This window comes from Macrosteles quadrilineatus, unplaced genomic scaffold, assembly GCF_028750875.1.
Source record: "Macrosteles quadrilineatus isolate MER2022 unplaced genomic scaffold, UCM_ALF_1.0 Scaffold_30__1_contigs__length_1495292, whole genome shotgun sequence".
Lineage (NCBI taxonomy): Eukaryota > Metazoa > Arthropoda > Insecta > Hemiptera > Cicadellidae > Macrosteles > Macrosteles quadrilineatus.
The window spans coordinates 732,398-748,859 of NW_026542623.1; the positions used below are offsets into that span (position 1 = coordinate 732,398).

General features: G+C 31.6%; 1 protein-coding gene across 1 annotated transcript in view; it reads right to left on the minus strand.

Annotated features, from left to right (window-relative positions):
- The window catches only part of LOC129005688 (GTPase-activating Rap/Ran-GAP domain-like protein 3), a 179,468-nt gene that overhangs the window by 50,782 nt on the left and 112,224 nt on the right, over nt 1-16,462 (minus strand). The window contains exons 3-4 of the mRNA XM_054434652.1: nt 6,381-6,450; nt 262-348 (exon numbers count right to left, since the gene is read on the minus strand). Of these exons, the coding sequence (XP_054290627.1) occupies nt 262-348; nt 6,381-6,450 (157 nt within the window). The remainder of the gene's footprint in view (nt 1-261; nt 349-6,380; nt 6,451-16,462) is intronic.

Sequence of the window (16,462 nt, forward strand, 5' to 3'; positions counted from 1 at the left end):
TATTTGTGAAAAATATTTTTTAAAATAGTTTTTTGTAATTAAGGACATTTTTTATTGACATGGGTAATATTTTACTGCTGCAAACCAAACTAGAAGTACATTTTTTACCAGTTTTAAATATTATTTGCATTAAATGGAATTAAGTGATGGAAGGTGGAAACGACTTACTAGTGAAAACAATATTTGAGAAAAATAATATTTTTTTAAATATTTTGTCTTCAAAAAATCTATAGTTGCTGAAATTTAATTTTTAAAAATTACCTCTTCCTTTTCCCCAAGGGAGTCTCCATTCTCGACTCGGAATCTTCTTCCATTTGGTTCTTGGCCGTTCACTTCTACCTGGGGAAGCTGAAACAGAAAAAAAGTGTTTAAATACAAAACAAGGTTATTAATCATCTATACAGGGTGAATTTTAAATGAGTTCCCCCCCTACTTTTTTCTACATTTCTTAAGATATCATCTCCGGACCACGTCAGATCATTGTTGAGTAGTAAGTATTTCATTTTGACTGGGTGTACATTTTTGGCCGCCATCTTGGATCCGCCATATTGGATACAAAGTTTTTTTTTTCAAATGTAAAGGTAGGGTTGTGACCCATTATTTCAAACAAGAATTTTACGCTGATTACAATGCCGCAATTAGTTTTTAAAAATCTTGATCCGTTCTAAAGTTATGAGGACTTTTTATAACTTTATTTTTAGCGCATTTTAACATTGTGCATTTACAAACTAAGACCATAATCTCAAAATAGTGCTAGATAAAGATAAGTATACAACACCATTCATTGTTGACATACTTTCACTTGGTTGTGACGGATGTAGTTTTTTCAGCCGCCATCTTGGATCCGCCATTTTGAAATGTGATCAATTAATTTAAAAATGAAGGTGGTGTTGTGACCCATCATTTTGAGCTACTTCTTTATGCTGAACTCAATGCCGCAATCCGTTTTTCATTTTCATCTTTGGATTTTGAAATATTGAAATTTTAAATAAGATATTTTAATATTTCATCAAGAAAGCTTGATAACCAAAAACGGATTGCGGCATTGAGTCCAGTATAAAAAAGTAGTTCAAAATGATGGGTCACAACACCACCTTCATATTTAAATTAATTGATCACATTTCAAAATGGCGGATCCAAGATGGCGGCTGGAAAATTTACATCCGTCATAACCAAGTGAAAATATGTCGACAATTAATGGTGGTGTATACTTATCTTTATCTAACACTATTTTGAGATTATGGGCTTATTTTGTTAATGCACAATGTTAAAATGGGCTAAAAATAAAGTTATAAAAACTCCTCATAACTTTAGAACGGATCAAGATTTTTAAAAACGAATTGCGGCATTGTAATCAGCGTAAAATTCTTGTTTGAAATAATGGGTCACAACCCTACCTTTACATTTGAAAAAAAAACTTTGTATCCAATATGGCGGATCCAAGATGGCGGCCAAAAATGTAAACCCAGTCAAAATGAAGTACTTACTACTCAACAATGATCTGACGTGGTCCGGAGATGATATCTTAAGAAATGTAGAAAAAAGTAGGGGGGGAACTCATTTAAAATTCACCCTGTATAACACATGCTTACTGCAAATACCAAAGGTATATTACAGAGGAATGTATGCTAATCATGCAGTAGATTTTTTCCACATCCGTCGACTTGCCTACGAAGAAGCTTAAAAGAAGTTTTATTCTTTTCTTTGAAACTGTTTTGTTCACTTATCTGTTGTGAATGAATGCTACATAATTAATTATCCAAGTTGCGTTTAAATGATTTTCTGTTTTTTTGGTACTGTTTAAAAGAAGTTTAATTTGAGGCAAAGCATATGTAACATGCAACATTTGATCAGTTTTCAATAATACATTCTTTACCAGGTAATACATTGAAAACTCCATTTGGTGTTTCCATAGATGTATACTATATACATCGATGGGGTGTCATTGACCCTTAAATGTTTTGCAATGTAGTTTACTGTTTGATGTTATCTTATAATTTATTCCTTATTAAGCCTCGCTAAAGGGATTAGGATCGCACAATTATACTTCTAAAAATATTGAAACATCTGAAGCTTTTTTGGACGTGTGCGCTTCAACAGATAACGCTGGAGACTGATGATGATGATGACAAAATGTTTGCAACAATTCAGTGTACATTTGACAATGTAGGCTTTAATCTTTGTCAGGAAACACAAAGAATTACCGATATAAATCTTTCTCTGAGTGTTGTATCAGAAGGCAAGGTTACAAAGGTACAATTATATTCTGCCATGATACATTGAGGTTAGTAAAATTGCCTAGAAAGTAGAAAACGTAAACAAATCAAGTTTTAGTTGACATATCAACACTTTTGAATAGTTTTCAGTCATAGCCTCCTCTAAAAGCCACGGCGTTGGTATGTGGCAACGTCGCACCGGCCTGTTGCCATGGTAACAACAGTGATAACTGTATAAACATAAACATTGTGCAGACGCTCCATTACGTGTCAATATATCAGCTGTTTTGTAGGCCGGGGCTGCGGTGTCGGTGTGTGGCAACGTCGCACCGGCCTGTTGCCATGTTAACAACAGTAATAACTGTATAAACATAAACATTGTGCAGACGCTCCATTACGTGTCAATATATCAGCTGTTTTGTAGGCCTGGGCTGCGGTGTTGCCAGTTTTCTCTCGCCGTGGCATTGTACTAGAGGAGGCCATGTTTCAGCTGATTCATATTATTATGATACATATGAAAGTGGGTATGTTTAACCTATGAAATAGTATATTATTAGGGTAGGCCAAGTTATTAGATTTGATTTGGATACCTCAGTAGGATTGCAAAATGTATGTGTTACTTATTTCACAAAATTAAAATACACACAGTGAACCGAACAAAGTCCTGTAAAAGTGGGGATCCGTTTCTGTATATTTGAAACCCAATATAAAAATATTCAAGTCCCAAAGCAGTCTGAAGAACCAAGATTAATTTAATTAAAATCTTTTATCTTGCTAACTGCAAAGTAAGAATAATTAGTTACTCAGCTTTATTTAAACTAGACTTTATAAAGTGTACTACTTTGTTTGGATAACAATAAATAGGATTCTTTTGAGTTCCCCCAGAGTGCTCTTGACAAAGTTTTATTCTTTTCTTTGAAACTGTTTTCTTCACTTATCTGTTGTGAATGAATGCAACATTATCCAAGTTGCGTTTAAATGACTTTCTGTTTTTATTGTACTGTTTAAAATACGAAGGCTTAACTTTAAAACAAATCAAATGATTGCCAAATATTAGTAATAATGATTTTTAAGAATAAAAATCAAGAGTTAGTAGGATAGCTTACATAAAAATGACATTTAAATGAAAACATAAGTAATTAAATGCTATTGGTGTGAATTTATGTCTAAACTAAAGCGTTGGTGGCGAGAATATTGTTAACAGGATACAACGCTTGACAAAACAACACTATTGTGTATTGAAGTCAAGTAGATTTACCATATATGGACCGGCTGTGGTAAAATCTTCAATCAAATTGGTTTGATTTTCAAATTTCTTGTAAAAAACAACGTGATCTTCGTTTTAGATAGTTTCATAGTTGATAAATAACTCTGTTAGTTTACAGTAATGTGCCCTTTTAATTTGTCCTGATTATAAAGCATACCAGCTAATTTATAAGCTAGATATTGACTGCAAGGTTCAAGATTTACAATAATAAAATTTTGAGAAATTTAAGAGCAATCCGAAGTAATTCTTGGTAACAAATTAACCGTACAAATTCAATAATTCGGAGAAGCAATTAAATACACTGCTGAAAATTTTTGATTGGATAGAAATACTTAGACGTTTACATTTATTTTCAAAGAAGGACCAATGCGAGTTACAGCAAGTATCTGCAGCATAACAAAGAAAGAGTTTTGATTTGATTTGCTAAGTATGCAATCAAGAAGCAATTTATTGACAAAACACTTATTCATAAAAAAATCCTCAACTACAAAAATCTCCACACACAAAATATAATCATTTTGTGTGAAAATATTTTGAAAAGCAAAAAAATAACCTCATATAATTTAGAACATCAACTTTCAATTAGTGGCTGTGTTAACATGCAAATTCATATTTATTAGTGTGGTGTAACGAACAAGTTATGTTGGAAATAAGCTATGCTGATGAATAAACATAGCTTGTGGTTAATTAATTAGATTTCCATGAATATTTTAAGCAAACAAAGAATCTCCAGCACAATTCTGATCTTGAAGTTGGTTAAGTAAATTGTTTATTTTAATTGTGATAACGCTTGCGATGAGAAGTTTGCAACAAAAGAGTAATTAGAAGTCTGAGTGATTAAGATTACGTTGAAAATGAAATTTTGGATTTATGTTTAATAGTTTGAATGTCTTACTGGTTTAGATATTATTATGGTTTTTGGAAACAAGTTGTCAACTTTTGCGATACAGTTTTGTAGTTTTCTAAATAATCTTCAATCTTTGAATGGATTAGTGTTGGGAGCTAGTTAAACGTAATTGTACATGTAGATAGAGAGTTGGTTAATGATAATTTCACATTTTGACAGTTTACAATGTAAATATATCAGAAAATTGGAAATTGTATATTGTGTTGTAATACATTCTTAGTGATAACAGGTTCCTCACGTGTAATTTCATTACAAGATGGAAACCATTTTTGGGACCAATTCATCTAACAAACCAATCATTGCATTTACGGGGTTTTGCTAAATTTGTTATATGGTGCAGTAAAACTAAAAATATAGTACATTAAACGAGTTAACATATTGTGTATTGAAGAGTATTACATTATGTATTGTTGACGATGCCGTGCATGACACGTGTGACGAGGCAATAAAGAATTTGATTTGATTTGACACTTTGTCATTTTGCAAACAAGAGCTCGTGAAGAAAAAGTTACTTTCAGTCCTTAATGGTGAAATGTACTATTTTGTTATACTGAAGCAAAAGTGTCTGTTTTCAATACATGTTTTGCAAGGGTAAAGAAGTTCTTATCCTCAGGAAAAAAGGATTAGCTGGAATTGGGAACATTATGTACATGTTTATGCTTTTTAAGTTGCCATGTCACAAATTTAAGTGCGTCGTTGTCAAATTGTGTATGTGTATATTATCATGTTATATTGTACCTTTGACTATGTACGTAGTAATAACATAGAAACGCAAACCTTTTTGAAATTTAGAGATATTTGGTGAATTTAAATTTTATTGTTTTTGGCGACGGGATTTTTTTAATAGCGGCAATGGCTTTTCATTTACAATGGCAAAAAATGGCGAAAACATTTTGGGAGCTAAGTTATAAAGGAGCGATGTAAGAAACTTCAGTTTTGTGATTTAGTTAGCTTATTATCCCGAGGTATACCTTCTCCTCGTTCTTTAAACTTGAGCCCGTTTTTCAAATAGTCACTTGAGGTTATGAAATGTAGCCTAACATTTTATATACAGTGTATATACAATTTTATATACATTGTATACTATATGAATATTTGTTTTGTGAGTATTATTATTACACATTATTATTACAATGGCATTGTGCATTATGTAATTTGCTTACGATATAGCCCTTGTTTTTCTAAAGGCCTAATGCTGATGAACCATTCCTTAACGATGGGTAGAGGCTTTTTACATGTAACGTCAGTAAGGCCATTCATTGCAAGGACCTACTTTTCCAGCAAAATCTTACTCTACGGACCTCTTGTAAACTCTAAGGAAAACTACAAACTTTGTGTTGAGGACTAAAATCATAATGCTTTCAATAAGAGGTTCTATTAAATTCAAATAAGAGCTATGGGAAGAATAAATGATAATATTTTGAATAAATTATCATGACTGATCCTTATAGTCAGTAAAAACGCTATACAAAGACAATTTCAATCCATTCTACACACATACTTCACTCATATTTGGGTTGAAATACGCACCTAGGTAGCGCCCCTATCTCAATAACTGACAATTGATAATAATTATCTTACTAATATTATAATTGATAATATGATGTTATTCCTGTGCATTTAAACAAATCTATCACGATGATCGTTTGGTCAACCATGTGGTTGGCTATCTAAGTCAATATTAGATATACCATTAAGTTGGCTTTAAGACTTAAAAAGCATTACAGTACTAAATGAACATTTTACGTTTTTTCAAGGCTATAGGCCTAGTTATTAGGTTAAATATTTTCCAGGGAAATTCCTTCAAATTCTACGAAAGCTTTTTTGTGTTGTGAATTATTTAAGTAAGGACGACACTATAAATGAACAAAAAAATATTTTTAAGTATAGAAAGATAAATACAGAATGTTAAGTGTGATGTAAAAAAATGGTAACTGTGGAGTGAATACAAGAAACACTTAATGACGAAAACACTTCTTTCTCTACTCACCAACTCAACGGAACCGTAGTGTCTTCTGCTAAAAACTCCTCTTCTGGATATGAGATCACTGGAGGTGGAACTGAAACAATGAAAATAAAGTTAGTAGAGCTGAAAATTATGATAAAATTCAACAACTCTCATATAAATTTTGTAAAATACTTAACCAACAAAACAAGTTTAAGCAGCTGTTTTACATCCTAAAACTATAAAGTGGTGGTATGAACATGAAAATCACACATTATTTAAAAATGACAAAAGAAAACGGTGATTAAATAGTTTTATATTTACAATATAGGCTAATCTTGCATAAAACCTGAAATAAAATCCACCAAAGAATGGAGGAAGAGAAGTAATACCTTGGCGAATACGACTCTAATCCTTTAGAATCTTATCTCAAAGAGAATTACAATCGCTACAAAGCATATTGTGCTGTATCGAACATGGGATATATAAAGATAATACAGTAAGGGAATTGTATTTACATTACTGACAGTAAATGAAAGACGAGAAATTAAAATTTTTTACAACTCAGGTTTAGATATAGACTAGATATAATAAAACGGTGAAATATTTAAATAGCTTAGTGCGCAAATAAATGATTTTGTTTTCGTTTGAATTTTAACATGTAACAAAGTAAAAGTATGCTTAGAAAAGTTACTTTGAAGAACAGTTATTTAAAGAAATCATCTTAAAACATTGTCTATTGCATTAGTGCTGAATTACCACCCAAAATCTGTAATGCTATCGAATTGTTCAATAATTAAAGCTCAAGAGTAGTTTCATTGATGTTATGTAAAACGAAAAATTTCACATTGGATGGAATCCATATGATTTGACATGTCATATGTTTATATTTGAAAATCACAATCTTGTAAACTTTATATGACGAATAAACATTTCATTTCATTTCAACCAAAATGGTAAATATTGTCTTAACCATTGAAGGCGTTGTACTTGATACGCGATTCAGTAATTTCTCATATTTATTTATATGTTAATTTTTGGTAAATGTTAAGCCAAAAAACGTCCGAATGATACGTACTTTCGTTGTATACATTATAAATCACCAGTGAAAATTGTATATAATGCATCATACAGTTTACGTATTAATGTAGAAACAAGTAAACCATATTAGAAGAGTTGGGGGAAAATCTAATGTCGCATTAGACATACTAATAGCTTTTTAAGACCCTCACCAATATTTTACCTGTGTAAAAGTAATGGTAAGACTCAGTTTCACTTCATCCTCATAAATTTTCATAAGGTAATCTGTTGTGACGGAAAGTGTAAATCATTCTCACGTGATAAGTGACAGGGTTTTACTTTTTGTGCTTTTGCCATTTTTATACCAGTCCTCTTCTAATACCCTGCAACCGATAGAGTCTATTTGTTATTTTTTGACACGGGCTAGATTAGTATGACACTATTTGACAAAGGTGACATTTTAATGGTAGGAAATCAAATAGTTTTGGGTTAGGTTAGTAATAGTGCTAGGATACATGATTGGTTGTTTTTCAAGGCTTTCAGTAAAGAGAGTTCATTAATATAAAGAAAGCTCTTCTTATTTGAGACGCAATATTTTTTTCAAGGGAGCGAGCTGGTCTAGTGGTTAGAGCGCGGGACTCCGGTTCCTGGGGTCCCGGGTTCAAATCCCGCCAAATTACCAATGGATTTTATCCAAGTGATAATGCCGTAACCCCTAGGTCAAGCATGAAGTAATGTGAAAAACAATTCCGGGCTCTTGCTCAGCGTCCTAGGACAAAATTTTTTTTTTTCAAATAAATAGCTTCGAACCTCCAGGTCCTCAAGTTATCTTGGTGATTGGTGGGATTTGAACCCGACCCGCCAAGGACGAAGCCCCGTGCTTAAACCACTACAACTTTATCACACAGGATACAATTATATAAACATTTAGTTTTATGATGTTAGATCATCGTATCGGTACAGTAGATCTAAAAAAAAACAACCTAAGTCAAACTGGAAGATAATCGTGTACAATACATCGAATGTTCATTTTCGAGATCAATGGGGTAATATACTAGTATAAATAATAATATAAATCGAAATTATGCGAATAACGACCTAAACCTGAATTTAAAACCTATTGTATCTTTGAATGGGCTCCTAAATATAACATTACACAAATGATGTCTATTTGCAATATTTGTTTTGCGTATCTTTACTGTGTAATATTTTCGTAATCCGAAGGAGGGGATTTTGAATAACACGTGGTGCCCTAATGCCTGGTCACATTTGGGAATATTCTTAGGCAAAAGTCACGCATGATGTTGGACATTTGCCAAATTGTACCTGCAAATGTGTGTGTCGATGGTACAGCCCATATGGGTACCATTTAAGGTGAATTAAAATGGCATATATTTAACATACAATTTTAAAATATTTTTTTCAACCACACTTGGGTTTAATGTTGAAAAAGATAACATAACAATAATTTATTAAGATTTGTTAAATATGAAAATATTATTTTATGACTTTGTCTGTCGTAATTTTAAACAACGTAGATGCCGATTCCCAAAATAGTTTTGATATGAAGGGATGAGACAGCTATAAAGATTAAAAAATAGGAAATATATTTTAAAAAGTAGACAATATAAAGGACAAAATGATGCATAAAATGTTGCATACAACTATTAAGTGTATGAGCCAGACTTAAAAAATTAAAAAATAAGGCACGGACTTGAAGTTTGTCCCTACGTAATACCAAAGACTTTAATTAAAAAGTTTAAGTTAGACGATAAGACCAGGATTTTGAACACTCTCGCATAAAAAGCATATGAAGTCTCCATAATTCATATTTGGCATATTTGGAAGTAAACTTAAGTGTTATTAAAGAAAAAAGAAATAAAAAAAAACCATTTTTGCAATTAAGAATTTTCAAGAGCTTAGTAAGGTAGTATAACCTCTCTAATAGTTATAAGAGAGAACAGAAGTACTCTTTTTTATTATACTTATTATTTATATTTGGGCATTAAAAGCTAGTAAAAATATTATATTGTCATTGTGTAGAATTTTACTGTTTTAAAAATAAATGTATATAATTTAAAGCATTGTCTGTATTCTTTGCTTAAGTAACATTTACAGAAAACTTCAATTGGTGCTTCACCAATTGTAATTTGTAGGTTCTTTTACAGTCTTTATAATATGCCTCGTATAGTACAACTGTTTTTCAAGTCAATAAATTTTCTCCCAATCATACTGTCAAAAGGATAAGAATATAACAATAATTTTGTGTGAATGTACAATAATCAGATGCCCTGGTATTTACAAATCGACAAATAGTTTGAATACGCAATTATAAAATTTAAGAGCATTATGTTTTAAAATTTTTATGAGTTTAACACACTGTTCACTGGAAAGTGTATATGATTAGTAGTTTTACCTATACTTTGTCTTTAGTATGTAGTTTCTTAGGCTTTATTTTAATAATTGTACTAGTGGTCATCCAGTGGCTGAAAACTCGACCATAGAAATGTAATGTACAGACTTCTCTATTCTTACCCCACACCGTAATAGTAAATAAAACATGTGATTGTAATTTCTTCAATTTGTTTTGCTTTTCTGTTTATATTTCGTTGTTATTTCGTCACCAGCATAGCAACGCATAAGGCCCATGTTATTTTTTTAAAATTTTAAATTAATTTTATGTGTCTATTTTTGAGCCTATTTTAATTTTTAAAGGGATTCTGCTCATCTACAGGATAATAACTTTCTAACAGTATGCGTAGATTTTCCCTGCAATGCACACGAGCAGAGGAAAAAGGTTTTAAAAAAACATGCTTGCCTATTAATATATAGTTTTTATAAACGACTTTGCCAAGAATAGTGGTAATGCATATTTTAAATAAAACACCCCTGAAGCGATACTTTTTAATTTTAACACCCGAAAAGCTTCGTTGCATAAACAAACTTTTCAAAGGGATTTCGCTGTGTTTTAGGAAGGCACCACAGTAAAATGATACTAAAATACAACATGGTTTTAATTTTCGGGATCTAAATTTTTTCACTCCCTGTTTATATTTTCACTGTAAAACGCGTTACTGACATAAAGAAGCCTTCAATATTAATATTCGCATGCTTGGCTGTGAAAGCTTCTCAAAGGGTTTTATAAAACCTCACTCATCGCTTTACGAGTACCGAAGCTGTTGTGTTAGACCCTTCTAATACATTACTGAGTAGAAAATATATATATATACAGTATAGCTATAAAATTGTAAAAGATTTACATTTATAACACTTTGAATTGAAAAAGCTTGATAGAATAAAGATATTTTAGAAAATATAACATTAGTTTGGTTAAGGTACGAGATAAATTATTTTATAAGAAGAATAGCTGTATAAATGCAGTCATCCAAATAAAGTTTACAAAATAATGTACAATTATTTTCCGGCAAAGTTGAAAGTGAAACTAGTTTTAGATAAATTTTCAAAGGGAATATTATAAAAATGCATGTTTAGGAAAACGTAGCTTTTTGGACGATTAACTCTATTGTTTTTTTGCTATTTGATTACAATCCAAAATCAATATATTGTTATAGTCCTTATAACGTACAAAGAGGTTTGGATTTGTTTATGTTTATGATCCATACCAGTATTTTTCTAGTATTCGTGGTTGTTACTATTTGAAACATTTGAAAAAGGTCGCCAATTTTGTATCAATGAAATATAACGTTTTTGTATAGTTAGTATAAATTTTGAAAAAAAAAACACAAACTTTTTGAAAAGTCTAATGAATGGTGGCTGTTTGTTAGCTTAATAGTTAAATAATAATCAGAAATATTTTTTATTATTATGCTACAGTTACCAAGATCTGTTAATGCAAAGATTCTTTACTTAAAAGTTTATAATGTCTAATAATTTATAAGGCAAATCGTTGTCGCTTATACCACATGTAAACAAGGATGTTACGTCGATAGCTCGCATGAAGCTATATTCATTTACTCTTAATATCTTTGGTCTAATTGTTCAAACAATGAAAGCAATGAGATCTTTTTTCATTCATATCCACTGAATATTTATATTGAATATAACATAGGTGATCAAAGTATTGGGAGCGTTGCAAAGAGGTTTACAGAATCCAATAAAGCCCTCTTTGCATGTATTAACAAAAGAAGATGTGAATATGGGATTTAATAACTATAGAAAACTGGGTCCACGGTTTTTTATTTTACTATTGCTATGTAAGAAGGTGGCTTGAGTTTCTTTTTGTGATTCTTGCTACAAGTTGATTAAATCTTAAAACTTTTTAAAACTTTTTAATAAAACTTTTTAAAATTAAAACTTTTTAATTTTAAGTTGCAGGAGGAATTCATTCCCGGTTATAAATTCAATCTAGACACGTAGACACAGAAAACTACTCACACATGGGGAATTTCTATTAGTGGTTTTTAAAACACCAATCAAGAAGTTAATAATAAGAAATGTTCGTTAAGTTCATCTTGAAGATAATATATTTAAAGAAAAACACTATTGACTATGGATACAAAAAAATTGTTCTCAACCCCTTGTACAAGAAATGTTGATTGTATCGAACTGTTATGTACATCGTGAGTATTTCCATAATCTTTGACTCGATTCTTTTAAAGTCATCGAAAATTATGATTTTTTTTATAACGCTGGTAATACTTCGCCATTGCTCCAATTTGAGCAACAGGTACACTAGTCCTTGTTTGTTTATATTTTTCCATGATGGAGAGCACTGATTTTGACCAAATGTCACTCTCCGTTAATAGGAAAAATTTTATTGTCAACGATTTACTCTTTTAAATTATAGAATTGATAGGTCTTAAATTATTCCTTTTTATTTGAAATGAGTAAAAGGTATGATTTGGCCATAGACTCGGTTATAGTTGTTTTATAATATAAATTACGACTCTCAAGTAACTGATAAAGTGAGGCACTTTTCCGTTGGAGTGGAAAACGATACATCATCGTTAGTTTCGCTTTAGGTTTTGCAACAAATTTACTGATATTACCAATATGTATTGGGAAAAATTGTTTCGATTGACAAAAATTGTTAATTGTTTTTGTTTATTTGTTAAAACTTTTCAAACTTTTTTACTAATTTATGATTATAAGTTCAACTTATTAAATACTAGCAGAGTACCCGTCCTTCGTACGGGGTTGGCATATAAGTATCAAATGCTTATAGCAGTTATGAGTGAGGACATGGTTTAAGAAATTTCGGTTCTTTTTCGGTTTTAGGTTGGAGCTCGTTCGCTGCGCTCACTTTCCTTCAGGTTAGCTCGTTCGCTACGCTCACTTGCCTTCAGGTTAGCTCGTTCGCTACGCTCACTCGCCTCCAGGTTGAAGTTCGTTCGCTACGCTCACTCACCTTTTGCTGTTGTCATAAATGTAAAAGAAATAATAGTGCTAGTGCTGCACCCTGTTGGTAATCCTTGTAACTTTAATGCTACTGAACATCACAGAACAGAACCAACTTGTTTAATTGAAACAGCTGTTAAGATTCAATAATTTCATTTCTCATAAGGTTAACATGGGAAACTCCAGAGCCACTAGGGCGGAGCCCGAAAGGATTTATGGGATAAAAATATGCCTATATGTTAATCGGGAATGTGAGCTATCATCATGCCAAATTTCAGCCCGATCCGACCAGTAGTTTTCGCGTTTACTTTTCCCATACACACACACAGACACCACCTCTTTTTTATAATAGTATAGAAGAAAGATAGATAACACGATTGAGAAAAATTTAAATTGAATATCTTGAAAATATTATTGCTCTGGGAAGTTCTAAGTGAATACACTTGTTATACAAATAAGGTTTACAACGGAATCTAGTGAAACGTTAGTCAACGTATCTAACTTTTACGGTTTGTTTTCACTTAGTAAAATAAAATGTCATGCCATGAAATATAGCAGTTTATTGACTTCGTTTAGTTAGGAAAGGCTTTAAGCAGTTAATATATAAATAACTTAACGTATGGTCAAAAAACACTTTTTAACTTCCCCGTAGCAGCAAACCTAAGCACTCTTAAATCCTATGTTACTTAAATAAGGGATACATATGTCTTATTTATGGAAATATTTTCATACATTTTCGTTTTTAAGTAAAAATGTAATCAGACGAGTTAAAATTCGCTTAGTCTGCAGGTTTGCTGCGGCGGGGTATTTAAGTCTCTTTTCGTCCATAGATATATATGTTTAATATATATTAAAGCCCCGATGGTGTATTACTTTTTTGTCTCTACGAGTATCTAAATGACAACTTTCACTAACAAATCAGGGATATAATACCTGGTTTAAGAATCGTTTATTACTTTCCAAACGCTAGTAAAATCTTTTATTATTAAAAGCTTGTGAAATATTTTCCCCTTTTGAAGGTAACCGCATCAGCAAACATCATCCGGAGATACGAACCGTTCTCCCACTTCCTTCCGGATTTCAATTTCCGGACGGTTTTCATTCAGTAGCCACAAACACAAGCAAGTGGTTTTTACTTTTGATTTGTTTCGCAGAGTTAAACTTTTTTATCTCTAAAAATGAGCTAAAAATTAAAATAATAGCTTGGAACAATCGAATACCACAAAGAAACGAATGTAGGGTTAAAACGTAAGTTTTTCCGTTATTACTAGAAAAATATTCCTTAGCAGTGATGGGGTTTGCATATTTTTTAATAATTGTGATAAAAAACGATCAGGTGTAAGAATATAAGTAGTTTTGAAATATGTAAATATCACTGTGGTTATGTAGAAGTATTATTGAAATAGTACCTTACGGTCGCATTGTTACAATTTTATCTCTTCAACACAGTTGTTTATTCAAAACGTATCTAATATTTTCAAAAAACTATGGAAAAAGTATTATTATACTGTAATATGTTTGCTAAGCTTCTTTGTAAACTGGCCTCTATGCTGGAATACGTTAAGTGAAGGTTAGTTAATATACGAGGCAAGTTCAACTTTTGTCGGCTTATTTTACTATTAGGGGTATTGAGAAAAACATTTTAGAGAATTTTAACATATTTGTGCTATGTCATAGACGGCAAAAAAATTTGGACCAAATAACTAATTTAACAAATAAATGTATGCTGTACCTAATTTGACTGTTGTATAATTATAGGAAAAAGGGCTCTCCATGTTTTACTTTACAAATCAGAATATATTTTCACTCTTTTCCTTAGATAAATATCTCTTCTAGAAACTTAATTTATAAACATTATTTCGTTTGTATTGTATCAATGAAAACGGTTTGGAAGTATCAAACAAATCCCTCAACAATATGACTGCATTAACAAAGTAAAATAAGAGAAGTAAATTAAAATACACTTTTTAAAACATACGAAGGATTGTTTGGCAAAAAAGTTATCTTGACATTGTACAATCCAAGTTTTCAACTTGTTAGCGTAGTACTGAACAGGATGTGTGGGAGTTAGCGTAGGCTCACGTTAAAATATATTCTCCATTGTTCAGAGGATTTTCTTTTACCAATAATCTGACTCGTAATCTTCCTACGTTGGAATCAATAACGTTTCCTGGGTATTACATATTCCTTAACAAATCCTAACTTGCGCAATATACCTAACACCTTATACTTTATGTGAAATGGCAACCATACAAAAGGTAGGGATTTTAAGCCAAATTATTTGGAGATAAGTGTAGGATGAGTGGCACGATCTTGTAGTCTTGTTAGTGACTTAGGCCAACATGTTTCTAAGGCAGGAATGACAACTAAGGGACCTACAGTAAGTGGAATCCGAATCACATTTTTGCCTTGTAATTTACGAATTGGTCATATCAGGATAGTACTGCGGATAGTCGTAGGACTCACTAGTGCGTACAATAGCACTAGCATATTTATGTAGATGAATAAACTTGTGTAGCAGATCATCTAAGAAAAGAGAGCTTGTAGAAAATTATATATTGTGAAATGAAAGATATTTATATATTAAAAAAAAACCCCGCTACAGTTATGGTGTTGATTAGGCGTACAAGACTCACTGTAGGTTAGGCATACCTAGTTGTTTTAATTGCAGTTCAAGAATAAAGAATTTATTTCCAGGAAAAAATATACATACATACACCCGTTGGATGACATTACACATCCAACCTATATACATTTACCTTTATACATTGCCAGAGGGAATTGTCTTTCCACGTAATAATATTTGGATCTTGTTTCCCCTCATCTTTCTGTCCTGGTTTATCTTCATGTACAATTTATCCTTCCGATTTCTGTCTCCTAATCCAAAATGTCATGTTAAATTTACCAAAGGATGAATAACAGCTGGTGTGTTGAACAGTCAAATAACTTAAAATTTAATAAAAACAATAAATAGAAGGGTGTTTATAATAAGTTGTTAGTGTTATCGATAATCGCATCACAGTATTTCCTGCCAATAAAACATGGTGATACAAACGTATCGTAAAAAGAATAAAGGGGAGAAGGGGTCAAACATAAAGGACAAATTAGCTTTGTACATTAACGTGAAATGGGCCTTTGAGTAGAATGTTATCACTTATTGTTGTTTTATCTACCTGTGTTGACTGACCTATATTATCATTTGATAATCGAGAATTTCAAACAGCTGATGAAGAGTTAATTATCATCCAAACATTTTCTCTGTAGTTTTGAATTGTTTTACAAGGGAGTCCAAGGAAGCCAATGACCATCTTGGATTTGCCCACCAAAAGAGCAATGTTAATTTCGTTAATTTCAAACAGCCGCTGAAGACTTATTTACCATATAAAATTATTTTTAAGTACCAAAGTGACTGTAATTTAAATATCTGAGGGATTAGAAGTTTTCTTTTTTGTTTTTAATTATTTTATGAGCAAGAACGTCTAGGCTCCAAGGGCTCTTATTCTTAATAAATTGGTGATTTAGTGTTGGCTATGATGGGCATAAATTATTTGCAAGATTAGTGCGATAGTTTATATTATATACAACAAATATTAGTTGCTTTTAAATTTAATAGATCATTAAAATACAGTATAGTTTTTATTACATTACATTATACAATTCTTTCCTGCTGTGTACGCCGGTGGCATTTTTACTGGGTGAATTAGAGGAGGAAGTATTAAACGCAAAATGCTTTTAGGGGGTGTGCCGGG